Consider the following 21,764-nt stretch of genomic DNA (forward strand, 5'->3'; position numbering starts at 1 on the left):
GCACATGCTCAAGCCTTGGGATCTAGGGGAGAAGGGGCCATGGACATGTCAGACGACAGAGCCATCATGGCCAGGGAGAGCCCAAAGTCAGGACATGGCTGCCCGGGGCTGTGGCTGCTCAGCCCCACGCAAGTCCCCCACTCTACCTGCTCAGAGTTGTCCTGCGCACACAGAGTTCCCCAAGACTTTTCCAACACACAACACTAAGCTGTGCTACCGTCTCCTTTTCCTTTCATCAGGAAACAGCACTGGAAATACTACTACCACACCTGTGATGACAACAGCTTCAGGTAAGGAGCAAAGGGCCTCAGTCATCCCTTTCCGAGGATAGATTGGAGTAACTCAGTCCGAGGGAGCTCTGCAGGCCCCACAGGCAGGGGCAAGACCCCCTTCCCATTTTCCTCCGGGTTCCTCTCCCAGGGGAGACAAAGGTGCCTAGATCAAGGCTGGGAACGCTCTCCACTCCTCCCTCTTTCCTTGTTGGCCTTTGCTGCAACAGGGAAAGTGTTGGGGAAGATTAGAAGAGAGAGGCTGCTCTTTTCCTGCTTGGTGCCTTAGCCTCCTGCACCAGTCCCGAGTGCAAGAGGATCCCTGCAGAGGAGGTGCCCAGGGCAAGCCCATGACTGGGACCTCCAGGGAGTTGTTCCTGTGGCTGCTTGGAGCACGGGCAGGGAGGGAGCCGGGGCACAAACCAGCATGGGGCTGAGTGCCTGGGGTCACGGCCAGGGAGCATGGAGAGTTCCCTCCCAGGAATCCTCCATACCTGGCCAAGCCCCCTGTCCCGGCATGGTGCTGGGGGTCCCATCGAGGTTTGTCAAATCTCCTGCTGGCGTCACCCTGAGTTGGGGAAGCCTGCCCACCCCTCACCTCTTCCTCCACGGTGCCCTTGGGCGAGCGCATTCTTCCTGCCAGCACCCCCCGTTCCCATCATGCCTGCCCACCATCTGGAGCTACCGGCTGCCTCAAACTTCCACCCGAGTGATCCTGGGGAGAAGGCCTCTGTGGGGGAGCAGAGGGTGTGCTGGCTGTACTCAGTCTGATGGCACCCCTCGACCTGCTCTGGCAGCCGGTCCTGGCCGTGTGGTGCCACCCTGGGTGGGCAGAGGGGGCTTTCCTGCAAGGAGACACGCGTGTGCCGGTGGCTGAGCTGCCTGTGGGCAGTGAGTGCAGCTGAGCTGGGGGCAATACACTGCCTGTGTGGGGCACATGCTCAAGCCTTGGGATCTAGGGGAGAAGGGGCCATGGACATGTCAGACGACAGAGCCATCATGGCCAGGGAGAGCCCAAAGTCAGGACATGGCTGCCCGGGGCTGTGGCTGCTCAGCCCCACGCAAGTCCCCCACTCTACCTGCTCAGAGTTGTCCTGCGCACACAGAGTTCCCCAAGACTTTTCCAACACACAACACTAAGCTGTGCTACCGTCTCCTTTTCCTTTCATCAGGAAACAGCACTGGAAATACTACTACCACACCTGTGATGACAACAGCTTCAGGTAAGGAGCAAAGGGCCTCAGTCATCCCTTTCCGAGGATAGATTGGAGTAACTCAGTCCGAGGGAGCTCTGCAGGCCCCACAGGCAGGGGCAAGACCCCCTTCCCATTTTCCTCCGGGTTCCTCTCCCAGGGGAGACAAAGGTGCCTAGATCAAGGCTGGGAACGCTCTCCACTCCTCCCTCTTTCCTTGTTGGCCTTTGCTGCAACAGGGAAAGTGTTGGGGAAGATTAGAAGAGAGAGGCTGCTCTTTTCCTGCTTGGTGCCTTAGCCTCCTGCACCAGTCCCGAGTGCAAGAGGATCCCTGCAGAGGAGGTGCCCAGGGCAAGCCCATGACTGGGACCTCCAGGGAGTTGTTCCTGTGGCTGCTTGGAGCACGGGCAGGGAGGGAGCCGGGGCACAAACCAGCATGGGGCTGAGTGCCTGGGGTCACGGCCAGGGAGCATGGAGAGTTCCCTCCCAGGAATCCTCCATACCTGGCCAAGCCCCCTGTCCCGGCATGGTGCTGGGGGTCCCATCGAGGTTTGTCAAATCTCCTGCTGGCGTCACCCTGAGTTGGGGAAGCCTGCCCACCCCTCACCTCTTCCTCCACGGTGCCCTTGGGCGAGCGCATTCTTCCTGCCAGCACCCCCCGTTCCCATCATGCCTGCCCACCATCTGGAGCTACCGGCTGCCTCAAACTTCCACCCGAGTGATCCTGGGGAGAAGGCCTCTGTGGGGGAGCAGAGGGTGTGCTGGCTGTACTCAGTCTGATGGCACCCCTCGACCTGCTCTGGCAGCCGGTCCTGGCCGTGTGGTGCCACCCTGGGTGGGCAGAGGGGGCTTTCCTGCAAGGAGACACGCGTGTGCCGGTGGCTGAGCTGCCTGTGGGCAGTGAGTGCAGCTGAGCTGGGGGCAATACACTGCCTGTGTGGGGCACATGCTCAAGCCTTGGGATCTAGGGGAGAAGGGGCCATGGACATGTCAGACGACAGAGCCATCATGGCCAGGGAGAGCCCAAAGTCAGGACATGGCTGCCCGGGGCTGTGGCTGCTCAGCCCCACGCAAGTCCCCCACTCTACCTGCTCAGAGTTGTCCTGCGCACACAGAGTTCCCCAAGACTTTTCCAACACACAACACTAAGCTGTGCTACCGTCTCCTTTTCCTTTCATCAGGAAACAGCACTGGAAATACTACTACCACACCTGTGATGACAACAGCTTCAGGTAAGGAGCAAAGGGCCTCAGTCATCCCTTTCCGAGGATAGATTGGAGTAACTCAGTCCGAGGGAGCTCTGCAGGCCCCACAGGCAGGGGCAAGACCCCCTTCCCATTTTCCTCCGGGTTCCTCTCCCAGGGGAGACAAAGGTGCCTAGATCAAGGCTGGGAACGCTCTCCACTCCTCCCTCTTTCCTTGTTGGCCTTTGCTGCAACAGGGAAAGTGTTGGGGAAGATTAGAAGAGAGAGGCTGCTCTTTTCCTGCTTGGTGCCTTAGCCTCCTGCACCAGTCCCGAGTGCAAGAGGATCCCTGCAGAGGAGGTGCCCAGGGCAAGCCCATGACTGGGACCTCCAGGGAGTTGTTCCTGTGGCTGCTTGGAGCACGGGCAGGGAGGGAGCCGGGGCACAAACCAGCATGGGGCTGAGTGCCTGGGGTCACGGCCAGGGAGCATGGAGAGTTCCCTCCCAGGAATCCTCCATACCTGGCCAAGCCCCCTGTCCCGGCATGGTGCTGGGGGTCCCATCGAGGTTTGTCAGATCTCCTGCTGGCGTCACCCTGAGTTGGGGAAGCCTGCCCACCCCTCACCTCTTCCTCCACGGTGCCCTTGGGCGAGCGCATTCTTCCTGCCAGCACCCCCCGTTCCCATCATGCCTGCCCACCATCTGGAGCTACCGGCTGCCTCAAACTTCCACCCGAGTGATCCTGGGGAGAAGGCCTCTGTGGGGGAGCAGAGGGTGTGCTGGCTGTACTCAGTCTGATGGCACCCCTCGACCTGCTCTGGCAGCCGGTCCTGGCCGTGTGGTGCCACCCTGGGTGGGCAGAGGGGGCTTTCCTGCAAGGAGACACGCGTGTGCCGGTGGCTGAGCTGCCTGTGGGCAGTGAGTGCAGCTGAGCTGGGGGCAATACACTGCCTGTGTGGGGCACATGCTCAAGCCTTGGGATCTAGGGGAGAAGGGGCCATGGACATGTCAGACGACAGAGCCATCATGGCCAGGGAGAGCCCAAAGTCAGGACATGGCTGCCCGGGGCTGTGGCTGCTCAGCCCCACGCAAGTCCCCCACTCTACCTGCTCAGAGTTGTCCTGCGCACACAGAGTTCCCCAAGACTTTTCCAACACACAACACTAAGCTGTGCTACCGTCTCCTTTTCCTTTCATCAGGAAACAGCACTGGAAATACTACTACCACACCTGTGATGACAACAGCTTCAGGTAAGGAGCAAAGGGCCTCAGTCATCCCTTTCCGAGGATAGATTGGAGTAACTCAGTCCGAGGGAGCTCTGCAGGCCCCACAGGCAGGGGCAAGACCCCCTTCCCATTTTCCTGCGGGTTCCTCTCCCAGGGGAGACAAAGGTGCCTAGATCAAGGCTGGGAACGCTCTCCACTCCTCCCTCTTTCCTTGTTGGCCTTTGCTGCAACAGGGAAAGTGTTGGGGAAGATTAGAAGAGAGAGGCTGCTCTTTTCCTGCTTGGTGCCTTAGCCTCCTGCACCAGTCCCGAGTGCAAGAGGATCCCTGCAGAGGAGGCGCCCAGGGCAAGCCCATGACTGGGACCTCCAGGGAGTTGTTCCTGTGGCTGCTTGGAGCACGGGCAGGGAGGGAGCCGGGGCACAAACCAGCATGGGGCTGAGTGCCTGGGGTCACGGCCAGGGAGCATGGAGAGTTCCATCCCAGCAATCCTCCAAGCTCTGCCAAAGTCCGACCCCAGTGCGACTTTCCAGGGGAGATAATAAATAGCTCCCATTTATGCTGTGACATCTCTCCACTCTTCCCTGCTGGCTTTTGCTGGAAGGGGAGAATTTTGGAGATGTTGTTGCAGGCTTTCTGATTGGGATTCCTTACTCCAGAAAAAGTATTCATCTTCAGGAGGAGCTCTGGAAACATAACATCTGGAGATGAGCCCTCTAGGCAATGAAAGTTCATTAAGTTTTTTCCTTTCCACTTTTGGGGAGATGGAAGAGAGTTACTTTGTTTTTCCACGTTGCGCAGAAACTCTCTGCCTCATCTATGAGAACATACCTATGAATTTAAGTAATGAAAGCAGGCAGGGTGAAAAGCAGAATTTGGTGACCTATAAGAAAATTGTAATTACTATCTGATATATAATGTATATTGAAATATAACTTTTGATTACTTATAAACTAATGAAATATGTATAGATATGAAATACATACTCTAAAATCCTTTCTGAATATATAGCTACTCAGAGAAATTATAACTGTGGCCATTTTAGGCAAAGGGCATACCCTACAAAAAAGACAACTGTTGACAGCTGTAAGCTCTGCAACAAATTCCTTACCTCAATAGATATCAGAGTATGCTGCTATGTATACTATAATGATTAATTTGCGAGCCTTTATTTTATTAATGTGTCTGTGTTAAAAGAGCCTACCATGATACTGTATTATAATAATGCAAGTACATACAAGTGCAGTATTAAAGATGCACAGGTTATTGTAGTTTGCCTTTTTCTAACTTAATCACTGATTTTGGGAACCCTCAATATACTTTGTTTGTTTTGGTTTTAGTTGTATTAAGTAGAGTTCCATTGCGAATGCTCAGTATGACAGATAATGAATTTCAGCATTACTCTGTGTCCTCACTGTGATATCCTGCTGGACTCTGTAGGGAAAACAGTTACTATACAGACATTAAGCAAACAAGACATAGCCATGGGCTCTTTAAATGCATCTCTGCTCTATAAAACATACCTGGTAGTTTCCTTTAGTAGAAGTATATATGAACTATTTAATATATGAACTACTTTATATATGAACTGGTTATTGCAATTTCATAGAAATCCTGACGTCACTATCTTTCATCTTTGTATCAGGGGACTTGTGCAACCCAGACTCTTGTGGAGAAAAATTGGCTAAATGTGTTGCTTTATATAGCACTTTTACTTGCGTGTGCCAATATGGATTCTACTATAGAAACAAGGATTGTCACAAAGGTGAGTTACAGAAGGGCAATCTATATTTTTAGTTCGTAGATAACTGCTCAGGTGAATTTTTCTTCCCATATCCCTTGTTCTCATAACTGAAAACATAATCAGTCTGGGAAAGTTACTGCTGAATAATGCCTTGCTTTGCAGACAGCCACTGCTACAATGACCTAGATTGTTATCTCACAAAAAAGTAACAGCCAAAGAGATTTATGTGCTAGGGAAAGAAGGTGAGTTCTCTGTCAGGGGTACTGGAGATTAAAATGAGTCAAAAGCAGAAAAAAATGCAAGCGTAAACCTGACATCAATATCAGTGGCCAGGATTTTAAAAAGCCCAAACTCATGAAGACCTATGAACAACCGGCTTGATTTTCCCTATTGCTGAACACTCATCACAGTCCTGCTGAAACGCATCTCTGAGATACCGCTGAAGGCCAAGCATGTGACCAATGCGGCTTCTTATTTTAAGTGGCAACAAGCAGGATTCTCAAATTTACTTGTGAGCCCAAAGAAGCAGGTAGACACTGAATTGCTTTTTCAGATACGGTGAACCACGTTAGCTGCTTAGTGGCTGCAACTTTGGAGTCCTTAATATAGGTATTTTCTCACTAAATGCTGTAACACCTCAGATGGAGTCTTTTGTTAGCTTCAGGCCATGCTTACAGTTTGATGTTATTCAGTTTCATAGTTTGGCCAGTTTGGTTGAGCCCAGGATCCTGCCTGCTTCTCAGGTAGCCAGAGTACATCCCCCATTGTAACTGGATTGATTGAGCAAATATTTGTTTGCTACTGATTCCTCCAGTATATGAAAAATAGCACTGATTGATTTCTGCATTGTATTTCCCTATCTCTGAAAGCTGGAGAACTCTAAGGTGAAACCCGACTCAGTTGAATGCTTTCTAATTAATTAATATTCTCTGTTCTCATTCCAGGGAAAATATACCCAGGGGTCATTAAACTGAAAGGATTTTACAGTGATAGCGTTCAAACTGTAAATTCCATGCAGTATGAAGAGGTGTTCCAAAATACAACAAAGTTTGTGAGTGACGATGTTTTGGTTTTTTTCTGTTTATTTAAGGCTATCCTGAATGTCATGCAGACAGAGGGGATACATGCTGCCTTTAATGTGGTTTCACTTGAGAAATCTACTTCTTTCAGCGAATGCTTCACAATAGTTTAGACCTATTCATAAAAGACTTGATTTTTGCCCTCAGATGAGTACATGCATGGCTCTTGCTGAAGTGATGTACCTGAAATAAGGAATATATGCATTTTTAGTGCCAATTCTATTCTGGGAAGTTCTCACATAAATTGCTCTGTATCTTTCACCATTCCCTCTCCAGAAACCATGGGGCTGAGTGAAGTTTTCCAACCCATTTAGTTTCTGATCTCTGCTGTTTGCTAGGGGCTCAGTAATACTCGGTGGTATGAGTAAAAATTAACATTTTTATTTTTTTTTTTTAATGAAAACTATTGTTTCCACACAGCACAAACTTTTCAGGATGGCTGTCCAGCTGTGTCTAAATACCTAAATAATAAGCCTCTTCCATAAGCATACCAGGATTAGTATTTTAATGCTATTACTGAAATGGATATTACACATTTTGAGCATTCTATGATTATAGATAAAAATCTGGTAAAGGATTTGCTGGAGAAATAAGACGAACAGTTTAATTTTTACTGTCATGTTGAAACAAGTGGATTTGCTTATGTTGGTTTCTGAAAGTAAGGAAGAAGAGGTATGCAACTCTACCAGACAGCTGATCAAAATATATTCACCAAATATTAATCAGAATTCATAAAAAATGGTTATCAAATTCTTCATGTTATTATATTGCTTCCTATGAATGTTTTATCAGAAAATAACCCAAAATTACCTCTCCAGAATGTTAAAAAATATTTTCCTCTATTTTTTTGTCCAACGTCTTTTCATGACATGGCTATAGAAGGGCATGATATGCAGCACTAGAATAGATATGCAATAGCATGCAAAAGTGAAAATTGCATAGAAAACAATATTTATTACAAAGAATGATAGTTTATCTTTCATTTCAGTTGACTTAGACATCTCATCCTTTTCTCACGGTGACGCCTGCTTGTGTGGCAGTTGGAGGCTGCTGCCTCCACCAGTTGTTCCCTGCTTCACACAGGCTGAGGGAGAGCAGTGACTTTTCTACTGACCTCATCCAGGCCCCAGTGCTTTCAGGAGTGCTGTGCTTCTCCCCACAAGATCAACCCCTGATGATCCTACTTCACTGCATCTTAGGGACATATGACATCTGTAAGGATGCCTAATTCTCCCTCTTCCCTCTAGTTACACATAGGTCGGTGTCACGAAAGGAGAGGTTTAGATCACTTAAAGAATCACCATCAAAGATATTAGCAAAAGTGATTTTCTTAATGTGACTTTGTAAAAGTGCGACATTACAAAGTTTGACAGCAAGGTTTACTCTATTACTTAGTACATGGGAGAAACATACAAAGTAAAATAAAATTAGAATTGAGTTAGAATGATTTACACAGAGAGCGGAGATGCAGAAGGGTAAGGGAGACCATCCCATTGAATCATGAGGTTCAGAATGGGCCCACTTGCTTTCTAAACTCCTGATGGAGCTTAGGTGCAGCTAGATCCAACTTGGACAACGGTTTATGCCTAGTAGAAGGGATACAAAGTGTAAGGAAAAACTCCCATTAAATTACTATGCCAGTTTGTCAGGGAATGAGTGATTATGGATCCTACATTACTTTGAGGTAGCAGCAGTTTAAGATTTATTAACACTATTACAGTAAATCACAAGATTAGGTTATATGATTTTTAACAATACTTATCAGTATATAATATCTGCCAATTATCAGAGTGATTTAATAAAGTTTGCTATCAGCACTACAAAGTTTCCTAAATCAAATTGCACGCACACACAAACACACACACAGATATAGAGGTTAACCTATAATCAAGATTTTTCTCTCTTGGCCAATTATAGTAAATTATTAGTACCAAATGATCTTTAAAACCTCAGGAAATCTAATTGTAGTGAATCAGTCACCATTTTCCTTCATCGACATTTGTCAGCAGACGATATTTGACCCCTTCTTTGTCAGCATCTATCAGCAGACAATCATAGAAATCCTTGCAAATTCTACTCTTTGAAATCCTCACGACATCTACTACTTAAAATCCTCTGGAAATATACTTTTAAAAATCCTTGTGAAATCTACCCTGAGAGGCATCCCAACTCAGAGGGAGATACTGAGTCGCAGCCTGCAGTGATCCCAGAGAGCTCAAAGGGTCTCACTTACGATCACTGTTTACAGGGTTGCGAGATGATTGACTTTGGTCAGTGTATTTCCATTCTGGCCACAATTCTTGTCAGGCAATTCTGGCACCCTCCAAGGCGGGCCATGATCGAAGCAGCAGGAGTTTCAGGTACAGTTCTAGGCAACAGGAGTTTCAGGTATGATTAGGGAGTGCCTAATCATCCTGATTCACTGTACCATAGGCAGGGTAAGAAAGTACCAGATTGTCCCAAGTCACTGCAAAAGAACACAATGTTGGTTGGTTCTGACATTGCAATGTGGCCTGGGGAGTGCTGCACCACCACAGCTGGTACCGCAGAGACGCCCTTCTAAGCGATGAGTCTACAAGGGAGTATCTGTAGCTATCCAGCCAGTCAACCCTAATGCACTGCCTGACATCCATTCAACTCTTGTCTCTCCATTCCTCCACTGCTCTCCCATATTCCCTGTTCTGCAGCACCACCCCACTGCTCCTCTTCTGCAATATCTTGCACGGTGGATGTGACAAATCAGCTTGCTTTATTTGTGCCTATAGTAGCATGTTCTGGATTAAAACTTTACAGCTGAAGCCTCAGTGGTTCATATGCTTTTGGTCTATGTTTCTGCTTGCCTTTAACTCCAATTCATTTCTCTTTTATAGTTTAAGGATGCCTTCAAATATTTAGCAGGCTTTGAACAGACTGTCATCGTGGAAATTCAGTAAGTTTGTCAGTTTGGTTTTTGCACAGTACATGCTTCCCACACACCCCATTTTAATCTGTTTCCCATGGAGTATTCAGTCTAAGAAAGGATATGGGATGAGTTCAGTTCAGTATGCCTCCTGCTAATGGAGGACATTCTTTTCGTACTTTTAAAGACATTTTTACCCCCTGGATTTCCAATATGTCTGTGAATTTGGATGGCTGAGAGAGCTCCACAGTGCATGTCCCACTTTTAGCACTGCGTAGGATATAGCACTGTGCTATAACTAGCAGTTCCTATGATATCTGACATGTCTCTGAAATGGTAACAGTTAACTCAGAGGTTCCTGTGAACAGGTCTAACCTGGAGTCCCAGTTTAATTTAAGAAACACTCTCATTATAGAAGGCCACTGCATCTCATTGTGCATTTGCTGGTCTCTCCTGGTGGCAGGCTGAGCAAAGATGTTATTGAATGGGCTATGGTGACTGTAGCTGCAGGCATAGGTCCTTTGCTGATCTAGGCAGACACTGTAAGATATCCCTCTCTTCCCATCCACATCTGTTACGTTACTGTCCCCAGAGCTCTGCCAGCTTCTCTGTGAGTGCTCCCTAACCCACATCAAGCAAAACCTGGCATGCTAGCAGACACAGCAGTGTAAACCCTTTCAGCAAACCCCATGGATTAAGCACTTAAGCAGACTGTTGTTCTAGCAGAGTTGTGAGGGCAGTAACTTCCAGCAGAGCGGTTGTGACAAACACATGGGACACAGTAACATCTTAAGGCACTACCGCAATCTAGCACTTAAAGGTATTTGTGTGCATATCCCAGCAACACGAAGTTCAGCTGAGGAACAAGGTAGTCACTGCTGTTCTCCACCTCACCCCAGGGAGATTGCTGTCCAGCTGAACCCAACCCAGCCAGGATGCAGTTAGCATAGATACCTCTACATTGCAAACAGACCCTTCTGAATTCGTTGTGGTCATACCATGAATTATCCTCACCATGCTTCAGGATGGGTTCTCCATGTCATGCCTGGATAACACCACAGGCTGATAGGAACATGTAAAAGTTAGGGTCTAACAGATAAGGTCCTCCACACTGCAGATGGCTTGAGGTTAGCCCAGTAAAAAAATACCAGTTACGTGCCAACAGCACACAAAGGAGTGATGTTAGCATTAAATCAAACAGCCTTTGCTTACCAGCTACCTATTCACATCTGGATCTACTGGAAAGATGGCCATTAATGTATTCCTAAGCAAGATTTGAACTAATTTTCAGGTGTCTTAGTAATTACCTACATTGTGGGGTGGCAGAAGCTAGGGGAGAGAGGGAGGTTTGGTAGAAATCTTCTCTTGTCTGTGCATCTAGCTTGTTATCCATATGGATTATATGAGACTTTAAAATGATGCTATCAATCATCTGTACTTTTCAGACCTGTAAAAGAAGGCAGAGCTTCTCTTCCAGTGAGTGTAACAGTGGCAAACCTTTTTATGGAGAACTCAACTGTAAACACTGAGGCAGTTAGTTCTGCAGTAACTAATGCAGTAGAAACTTCACCCTACGTCTCTCAGTACAGAGGTATGTAATTCCTTACTGTGGGAGTAAATAATCAGTAGAAACAGAGGTTCCTATCTTCAAAGCTGGTTAGAACATCTCTGTGTGCAGCAAAGCCCATCAGACCACAAGCCTTGTTGATTTTTAGGAGCTGAATGTTCAATCTTGGGTAATTTTGAAGACTCAACCATTCCGTGCTGGGCTTTTTTGTCTTATTAAGGCTTTCTGCTTCCTGTGTAAAGAAGAGAAGGAAAATGCTTATTCCCAAGTAAGCAATGGCATGTTGATTTTAATCTGCTGAGTGTTAAGTGGCTGGAAAAATCAGGACCAAATATATACAGACATATATATTGCTTCTGAGAATAAGTCGGTATTTTACTGGTAAAATGGATGAAACTCTCTTTAGACTTTTTCCATAATTAATTGAAATGAGGCCTCACTGATTAGCTACTGAGCTAAGTGATTAATTGTTCTAAACCAGTAAAGTCTTGCATTACTAAAAGTATAATATTTGGAGAATGATTTTCTAAATAAAATATGGACTTTTTTCTCTTAAAAAAAAAAGCTCCTATTTTGAAATCAGCTTTTGCAAAAGTTGTAGCTAATAATTAAAGGAGTCCATTTCATGACTGATAGCCTGAGTTTGGTCTCTGAAGGTGACTGTATCCACCTCAGTCATGACATTTCCTGTGTACTGGTCCTAAATGTGAGGGGGAAATAGAGAAACACTACGAGCTCGCAAAGCACAGTGCAATCACATCCCTCCACTGCATGCCACCCACTGAGGTTTGCAAACCATTCCCACCACCAGGACATGGATCTAAAGAGCAACATGCTGGGCAAACAGGATACTAATATTGCTCATGAAATGAGCTGCATGCCCATAAATATTTATATCTGTGTAGCACTGTATGGGATCTGGGCCTCACAGTTCAGCTGTAAGAAAAACTAAGTGAATAGTGCTGGGGGTTTTCTATAGTTTTTTTAAGGTAAGGCAGAAAGTCAGTGTTCAGAATATGAACTTATGGGTAGAATTTCCCTCTTGTGGACTGGAGGACAGGAAGGTTTGGAGGCAGTTGTAGGAGGCTGAGAAACAGAAGGTCAGAAGATGTGATGGAAACAGGACCTCAACTGGTAAAGAGCAAGGGAAAAGAAAGGGCTGGTTCAAATACCTGCAGTATTGATGTCCAAAAAAAGGACTTAGAAGTTTTTTTTCTGAATTGCTAAATAATTGGTTTATGATTTACTGAGCAAGTGCACTGCTTTCTATGAAATGATATTATTAGTACTCAGGTTTGCTTCCTGTTTCTGTTTTAAAGCTACATCCTACTGTGCTGCTTTTAAATGTGATGTTCAGACCACAAACTGTGTAGAAAGTATGTTTCCAAAATGCGTATGCAAAAGTAGTTTCTCAAAGACAGAATGGGATGATCGTTCTTGTTCAGGTAAGAACCTTGTTACTTTATCTATCCCTGAAAGGCCTTTTTTGAAAAGGGCGCTCCACAAATGGGCTAACCTCTAAAAATCAGGGAATGTGTGTCTTTTTAAGAAAGCCACAGAAACACATTCTCATGTTTCACTTTAGATGGTTCCATAATTCTATTCCAGTAGAATAAACTACTAAAGCCTGAATAGGCAACTCTTTAAATGCATTGTTAAACTTTTGGTAAGAATTGAAACCTAAATAGGTAAAGGATGGAACAAATTGGATCCTAGATTCACAGCCTTCCCTGCTAGGACATATTTTGGGAATAAATTCTACATGCTACCTGGAGGCAGCAATGGGGGGATGCTGACAGAAGTGGAAGTCTCATGATGCACTACAACGATCTGTTAAAGCTCTGTCCCTCATTGGTAGTTCTAGGATTGCATTACCTGTATTTAGACAGCTTTTTGTGGGAAGAATGTTTTATGTGATTTTTAGGAACTGTTAGTTGTTGGGGTTTTATTTACGTGTTCATTTTGAATCTTTTAATGAGTACTCTGTTTATATTTTTAGCTATCCTCCATAGCCCTGAGATGTACTGTATTTTCTAGTTATGAGCACTAAAATTTTCACCCTACAGAAAAAGGTCTAAGATATGAGATTTTAAGAAAAACAACAAATATAGCAAATACTCATGATAAAATAATGAAAGCTGGCTATAAAAAAGGCCACTGAGATGTGATCTAGTGAAGGCCTTTGTGGCCACTAACCTGTCTAAATCTGATCCAGTTTTAGATCAGTTGCAATACAAATCATCTGCTGTGAGACCAAACTGCAGGTCGTGGCTTGCCTATGTAAGATGCAGGCTAGCCAGATTTCCATTCTGATGAAGCTGAATGGTTTTAAACAATGACCATTTACTTCTAATTTTGTGCTTTTGTATTTCAGTTTCTGTTCTACATAGGTATAGCCCTAAAAAAAGCCATTCTGATGCTCTGAAGCACAACAAAGTTGTGTGTTTACAGTGCAATAAAAAAGGGGGCGGGAGGGGGAGATTTTCTCCAATGTTGATTTTTTGGGGGCTATCTTCAATTCACTCTGTATTTTTTCCCTCTGAAAATACAGATTGCAGTAAAGACTGTTCTGCAGAAGAAAACAAGTACTGTGCAAAAGAAAAAGGGACTCCAACATGCAAATGCATGCCTAACTTTGAAAAGAAGAATGACAAATGTGTACCGTGAGTACTCAGCTTTTTCTTGCGTTCCTGTGTTCTGGGCAAAGATAGGGAAGAAGACCATCTAGCATGGGGTCACCCTCTGTCTAGAAGAACAGGCTGCAGCTAGGTGAATCAGAGAGGTGCCTAAGGTGGTTAGCAGGTAGACAAATTCCCATGGTATCACAAGTTATGGCATTTTAACTGCTTGGCATTAGCTGTTGGTGTGCACTCATAATACTTCAGAGGAAGGTCAAGGAGAACCAAGGTCATCTGTGAGTCAGTGAAGAGGATAAACTACTTCACACTTATTTTGTGGGTTGCCCACATAAACATAAACTATTCCTTCAGAGTAATTGAGCCATGAGAACTGGTATGCTGAAGCTTTTAGCAAGCAACAGGCATTAGAGCAAGACTTGCCCCAGATCCCTGGAAAGTTTCCACTGATGTCAGTGGGGACTCTGTTTCCTGATAACTTTCAGACCTATGTTATTTCATCTTGGTTTTCTCTCTGTGGGTATTTCTGTCAGCTCAGGATCAGAACAGAGCAGTGTTGTTTGCTAGTGAAGCTAAGTAAGTGACTGGTTGTGCTCTGCTCCAGTGGATAAGCAGAGGGACCTTACTTCCCATATCCATTAATTCCGCTCTTTTTGTAGTTACTGCTTCTACACACTGAACACTTCTTACTGTAAAGTCAAAATATTTTAAATACAAGAAACTAGTAAGGGAGGAAAATAAAAAGCTACCAGTCCTTATATTGAGGCTTTTGATAGAGTGGGTAGCAATTCCAAGTGGCTCAGAGGTGTAGGGCTTAGTTCTTTGGAGAAATTAGGCCCTTTTAACATTTTTCAGGCTGAGAACCCTGAAACTTTGAGTTTGGTGAGCCCAGCTCACCAATCATTCTGAAAATCTCAGATTGTTTTACTCTAACAATAAAGCTAAAGAATTCAATATTAAGATAGCATTAAAGAGGAAACCTTTAATGAACACACCTTGCAGAGAAACTGCTGATAAAAGGTGGAAATACACTATTGTTTTGTGATCATCTGCTTAATGACATTATACTTCTTTTCTTTTCTTTCTTTCCCCTTTTTTCTTTTTTCCCTCATGTAGTTGTCCAGTGGGCTACTCTGGGGAGAACTGCAATAACAGTAAGTACAAGAATTTCTGATTTTTAATTATAGAATGGAAAAATATCTGGTAATGTTTAATCTGACTGACATAAAAATAACAAGTAGTAGTCTTTAGGGGTGCCACCATCCTGTATTGATAGCAGGAAAATGTTAGAAAAAAACAAGTGAAATTCCATTGTTGCCTGGAAGGAAAAATCCTCCTTGAAACTCATGTTCAGACAGAAAGTAGCATTTTCTCTAATTACCTCTGCATTAAGCCCAGTAGTTTTTAGTCAAAGACAGGTTATTTGACAGAAAAACATTTAGTCCTCATCTGAAGATGTGCAATGCTGAACTCAGCACCACTAACAGATTAGTTTCTCCTGTAATTAATCACTCCCTCTATTAAAACATCAGTGGGTTACTCTCATTTGAAATATTTCTGCTTTAATATCTAACCACTGGTTCTTGTTTGTGCTTTACCTTGCAAGCACTGCATAGTATTTAGTACTGTATACTGGTGAAGAGATGATGGCCTCAACTGTGTTATCCCATAATTGTAATCATCTGGACAAGCTAACCAGCCAGGCCTTCCAAAGCTTTTTCCCTTTCTGAGTCAGTTTTGCAGCTGTTCACTGCACCTTCTCCAGTTTCCACCATCATATAGATTAGGAGAGGACATTCTTCATGCCTGCTAGTGTTTGCATGTGCCTAAACTCGGAACATCTAATACAGTCAAAGGCAGACTTAAAACCAAACAGTTATGGGGTTAAACCACGACAACTTCTCACAACTCCTTTGGCTTTATTTGTGCAAAAGCTATATCCTCATGTGGCCCTTCGGAGTCTCACACTGCTGCATTCTTAAACTTATACATGTTAATATACGTTTAACGTACCTGTGTCTGCCGCAATGAGATCTTCAAGGGTTTTTTTCTGGTTTTGCCTAAAATTTTTGGAGATTGGCTAACGGTAGTTGTAGTGCAGCACAGTGAATCTTGCTAGGTATAAATGTTTGGCAGGAAGGATATTTTTTATCACATGGAACATATTTTTCTAGAGAAAGTTTTGGGAATGTTAAGGCTTTTTTCATAAAGCAAATGAAAATGCTAAATCAGCACAAAATCAACACATTCTGAATTTAAACATGAATTTGAGACATGCTGATAACAAACTCCATTAATAGCCACATCTTCTCCATATAGCACTGAGTGGGTATTGATATAAAAAGTTTGCTGAGCAATAACCAAAGATACTTTACAGATGTGTTTGGCATAACGTTCTTTCAACTAATCATATTCCCTGTTGTCTCGATGTATGGTCCTATGATTAAATGTGCTGGATTGTTCTGCTGGTAATGGCACAGTTGGTGGTTTCATGTTGTGTATCTCCAGTACAGGCATTCAGTGTATTAAATGGCAAACTCATAAATCCAGACTGGGATCTTCAAGTAGGTATCACCAGTAAGGTTGGGTAGCTCAAGAGACTGTCTTACTCTTCACACGCTTGTCTTGAAATTATGTGTTGGAGGACACAATTATCTTTTTTTTTTTCTTACCATGGCTATGCTGAGCTAAGACCAGGTTTTAATAGCAATTCCATTCACAGTTGAAGGAAGATATACAGAATCCATGTCTTCCTCCCTTAGTCATGCTGGTTCTGCAGCAAGATCAGTGAAAATGAATTTTCCTTGCCAAACATTTATTCAGATATAGCATATTTATGCAGTGTTCATAGTGCCACATAATAGACACCTCGGATTGGTGTGCCTTATGTGCCTAGGGCATGACAAGAGCCTATTTGATGCCTAACTACTTATTTTAGCAGCAATACTAGCTTAAGCAACCCCTACACCCTCCCAGTTGTTCCTGTCCCTCAGCTATAACTATGTGAAGCCATTCAGTGCATGAGATTAGGACCCTGAGCTGGGATCAAAATAGCCATCCAGAAGAGATGGTGTTTAATGCAGATCAGTTCCTTAATGTACATCTTTCTGTGTCCACAGACAGTTGTACTGAGACAGCACCAGAAGCCTGGGAATGAATAACATCTTCTTTCATATTTCTTTCATCTTTCTTTCTTTCTCTTTCTTTCTTTCTATTTCTTTCATATTTTCTTCTTTCTTTCTTTCTTCCTTTCTTCCTTTCTCTCTTTCTCTCTTTCATAGTAAGAGGACAGGGACAGGACTTGGTTTTCAATATTTACCATGAGTTTTCAATTGATGTTTCTTGTTTGTTTGTTTGTTTGTTTGTTTGTTTCCAGATAGTGAACTCATCCTTATAATAGTGGGTACAGTGTTTGGAGCCATTATCCTGAGTTTAGTGATAGCAGTCTCTATTGTTTCAGTAAGGTAAGATTATTTCTTACAATTGAATAGAAGCTGCATTTCTGCATGTACGTAGAGAGCTAAGCAGAAATTTAGTGAGGGGCAGGGCTGTGAATATGGTTGCATGCCTAGTTGGGCAGACAAGTTCATTTAAGTCATGTAGCCATTAGAATTTGGTTTTGCCTGTGTGCTCTTCCCAGAAGTATTTGTTCTCTTGCTGTGAATTCAGAAAGCTTTAGCCAAGTCTTCAGAATACACATCTGACCCACTAATTATAATCCTGCCCTAGCCAGTCCTGATATGGCATCTGGATGAGATGGACAAAGGATGCTAATATCAGAAGACTGTGTGGCCCAAATTCAGACCCTCTGCAGCTTTCCCTGCTAGCACTTCAGCTCAAGGCCTGGCATGCTCCTTTCAGCTCAATACAGGCAAGCATTTCCAGCCAAGCATCTCTTTAAAGCTTGCTATTCCCAGTGTACTAGCAAATTCCCAATTACAGTTGCACCTCCTCACTTCTCTCCACACAATAAATATAGAAATTCTCAAGCAGCTCCTCTGCCTTTGCTCTCAGCACTGCCCAGGTAAAGATGCCTACAAGACCGCCCATAGCAGGCATAGCTCGCCAGCAGGTGCACAAGCGGGTGCCAAGTGTGTGTGGGGTGTATGGACTTGTGATCACAGAGAATCCAAATGCATCATTTGAGTGTCCAGCTTTCGCTGCAGGCATGAGGGCAACTTTTCTTAATCAGGCCTAATGAATGCCTCATTTCTTCCTCTGAACAGTCAGTTAGAGCTAGTGGTGGTTAAGGAAACTCCTTCACTCTAGGAACTAGTTAAAAGAGGCCAAAGTCCCCCTCTGTCTCTCCTAGCAGCTTAGCCCCACCTGTGATAAGAGACACCAATCTTTGTACCCTATCATTGATAACAAGTGTTTTGCAATAGGTATGCTAGAAAAATCTTGCATGTTGCATGTTTCAGAACAGGACTGAGCATTCAAAATAAGGTGGGAGTGGATAACTCAATAAGTTGGACTTACTCAGTAAGGCACACTAAAATGTCTTTTAAAACTTCTTTTGTTCTTTCATTTCCTCTGAAGAGCCCAACGCAAACAAGATCCAGAGAAGAAAAGACTGATAAAGTCAGGAAATTCCAACCCAGATACCTCTGATGACGGACAGACCACAATGTTCCCCAGAGTCCAGACCACTTCTGGCCATGGAAACCCAGGATATCAGCCAAACAACCCATATGAGATGTGTTCCGCAAATAGACGTCATTTTCCAGAGAGGGATTATGAAGATTTGGTAAGTATTTCACACAGGCCTACGAGAATTGCGTTCCTGAACTGTAGCATTACGGGCTACAGACATTGTTGGAACCTAAACTCCACTCTGTCCATCCTCCCTTGATCTAGAAGGCCAAAGTGGTGCAAAGGCAACCAAACAAGTGTAGATGCAGCTGAAAAAAATTTCCCTGAATACAGAGATCAGCACTCACCTTATGAAGACCTTTCTAAAGCCCCAGTAGTCATCCTTGAGTCACAGGAGGGATATGTGAAAAGCAAGGGTCAAAGCAACAGTTTGGCTGGGCAGTGGTCTGCTGTGTTGTAGGACATTTGTCCGCATTGACCAAACACGTCCTTCAGCACAGGCGCGCATGCAAACATCACAGGCTCTTGTAACCTGTGCTGCTTTTAAGCTGGTTGTAGTGTCAATAGGTGCTGCACTGGCACTTCCCAGTTGCAGCCTCATGCAAGATTCACAGTCAGCTTAAGCTGGCACAGCTGCCCAGTGGGTCGGTGTCCTCCCACCCACTCTGCCAATGCCTAGTTCACAGCAAGACCCTCTGCAGTTGCTGCAGCATTGCAAAGGGGTAAGTGTCAAGTGCCATGAAAAAGCTAGCACAGCTTTTGCATTGATATAGCCCAGGGGAGCCTGTTCAGCAGAGGCATGTCATTAGCTGAAAGCTGTGTTCTGAAAAAACGGCCTGTTTTATCCTTGAACCCTGCAAGGGAGCTGTGGAGGAAGCAGAGGCTTGAGAAGTGCTATGCTGTGATATGATTGATTTGCTGGGTTCTGCATGCATCGAGTAAATAGGAAGCACATTGTCCATTCAAATTGTGTTTAAATGACATTTTAGCTCCACCTCTGCGGTGCAAGAAACTACCCTGTTTAGTGAAGAAAACCTGTTTAGTTGTAATACATTTACATGTTTGCAGAATTGAGGCCTAAACTGTGATATAAGCAACACAGAAACCTGATGTTTAAAAAAACCAAAATCCGCTTTTAAAAAGCTGCCAATTAAGAGTAGAAAAACATCTATTTAGTTAGTTGATTGATCAGATTCACGTAGATTTTGCCATTTCTAACTTTCCAAAGATGTCAACTTCTTGCTGATGAAAATCTGCCTGTTTGGTTGTCCTTGAGGGCTGGTGTGTCACAGAGAGAGGGCTATCATGTGCAGTGTGCTACACGGTGAACTATTTTGAGAAAGGAGCTCTCTGACCCAGGGCTACTCTTTATTTCTTTTCTTTTCTTGTCCAAATTCTGTGTAGTATGAAGCATCACGGGAGTCTGAGGGCTTTAGGATGCAGAGCAGATACTAAGTGACCAGAGTGGTAGAAGGATGGATGTCCATCGCGACCATGGGTCAGACCAAAGAGTTTCACAGCCTCTCAGCAATGCAGTTACTTCAGCAGAAAAGACAACAAAGTCCATAACCCCAGGTTCTCTGAAGATTTCGAAAGGAAGACCCCTGCTTGAAAGAGGTCATGGACAACTCTCTCAAATAAGGGAAAAATGAAGGAAAGAGTATGGAGAAGAAGATGACTTTTAAAAGAACTAACGGACTCCAATAAACATTAGGCTTCTTTCAGGAGGCCAGTACATTGGCAAGAGAGTGAGGGTAGACAAGATACCAGGATTTTAACCCTGCTGTTTTCAGTTCTTCTGGAAGATGGTCCAGGCAATATGCATGATGCTGAAAAAAGTCAGCACCCAGAGCTTTGCCTGTATTTGTGCTCACTCCATTTCAGCTACAGGCAGCCTGCATGGCTTTGAACAGATCAAAACTGTTCTTCATGAGAACCTGACCTGTTTCTCTCTACTGTATCAGATACAGTCTTTTTCCCCTCCTCAACCCCCCAACATTTCCTATCTGAAAGCATTCTGTTTGGATCTCTACTGACATGCATTGTGTGAGACAACGGTACTTGTCTGACCTTTTACGCAGCCTTCCTTCCCAATACAATGACAAGAAACAGCATCTTCAAATAAACTCTGTTGTTCTCCATCTTGCACAATGACACTGATTTTACATTCTCAGCTCCTGTGGAAAGTGCAAGCTTTTTTTTTTTTTTCCTCTTGCACTCTTTATGTTCTGATTGAATGATCTTATGGATGGGTTTTTTTAAATTTCTTACATACACTCAATAAATCTGTCTGTAAAAGAATCCACATTTTACTATACTCTACAGAGCATGCATTATCTATTGACTAGCATTAACATTTCTTTATATATATAAAATATATATATATGCACAAATATGTACATATATTTATAGGTTAAGTTCATTTAAAATATCATTTAATTCCATGTTGTATTTTGTGGTTTGTTTTTTGTATGTGCAGATTAACTTTTCCTATTAAACATTACTGTTTCTCAGTACCAAGGCTTTCTTATGTTGCTGCCCGGTGGTGTAAGGGTTTTTTTTTTCAACTCCAGAGACTATTTTATGTTAAAACTTGTGCAGAGTTTAGACACAAGTGTGCACAGACTGGTTACATCAGCACCCAGCTTTCACTCAGAGGTTCTGATCAGGAATATTATCAAATCTTAATGAAGGTTAAATGTTTATTGTTGTGAGGCTGGCACCAATTTTCTGTGATCGCTTTAGGTGGGAACTGGGTAGTTGGTGCAGCTGGGTCTCCTCTGAAAATGCTGGACAAGCTGCTTTCTGTGATTGCAGCTTTGTGCATATGGGTCTGCTAATGTCACACAGCTAAAAAAAAACCCTGTCTTTCAGCTTAAATAGCAAGTTTGGGGGCCAGTGGTAGAAAGCACAGTGTGTGACTGTAGAGGTTACCAGGATGTGCATGCGGACAGGTTGTTCCAGTGCTCTCAGTAATCAAAACCAGCTCCCACTTGCCAGTTATGCAGTTGAGAACTGGGAACTAAACAGTCCTGATCTTTCTCATGTGGTTTCTCTAGCAAAAGAAGACAGACCCTGCTTTCTCTGAACTGCCTGCAATGAGTGGTAGTTTAGAAGTAGCCTGGTGAGAAAAGGTGCAATTTTCTTTCTGTTGTCTAAGTGGATTTTCACTGTTTCTTTCTTCCAGCTGACTCCTGTCCCTTTTGCTGCTGTCACCTGGCTGCACAGCACCTGCCGTTAGCAAGTGTCTGTAGGAGGCCAGGTTTTGGTGGCTTTAGCCACCCTCCACACTGGCTGTGTGCATCTCAACATGCACAAGGCAACCTTTACTCCATGCAAGCAGGGCTAGCTCGATTTAGCTATTCATGATACCTTT

At 44.2% G+C, this 21,764-nt stretch overlaps 1 protein-coding gene across 1 annotated transcript; it reads left to right on the forward strand.

The window, feature by feature from the left end:
* Window positions 1–1,278: 1,278 nt before the first annotated feature.
* Window positions 1,279–20,678, forward strand: MUC13 (mucin 13, cell surface associated). The gene is made up of 13 exons (XM_069780926.1): window positions 1,279–1,492; window positions 2,644–2,694; window positions 3,846–3,896; window positions 5,516–5,635; window positions 6,559–6,665; window positions 9,564–9,622; window positions 11,038–11,183; window positions 12,479–12,604; window positions 13,711–13,822; window positions 14,912–14,949; window positions 17,172–17,259; window positions 18,335–18,542; window positions 19,793–20,678. The coding sequence occupies exons 1-13, from the start codon at window positions 1,297–1,299 to the stop codon at window positions 19,841–19,843; spliced, it is 1,353 nt and encodes a 450-aa protein (XP_069637027.1). The 5' UTR covers window positions 1,279–1,296; the 3' UTR covers window positions 19,844–20,678.
* Window positions 20,679–21,764: the final 1,086 nt, after the last annotated feature.

Source organism: Haliaeetus albicilla, chromosome 4, assembly GCF_947461875.1.
Source record: "Haliaeetus albicilla chromosome 4, bHalAlb1.1, whole genome shotgun sequence".
NCBI lineage: Eukaryota > Metazoa > Chordata > Aves > Accipitriformes > Accipitridae > Haliaeetus > Haliaeetus albicilla.

Coding starts and splice junctions, on each gene's coding strand:
- MUC13 (XM_069780926.1), top strand. CDS start 1,297: ATGGCTGCCCGGGGCTGTGGCTGCTCAGCCCCACGCAAGTCCCCCACT. Junction 9,623..11,037: donor ACTGTCATCGTGGAAATTCA/GTAAGTTTGTCA, acceptor TGTACTTTTCAG/ACCTGTAAAAGAAGGCAGAG. Junction 12,605..13,710: donor GGATGATCGTTCTTGTTCAG/GTAAGAACCTTG, acceptor CTGAAAATACAG/ATTGCAGTAAAGACTGTTCT.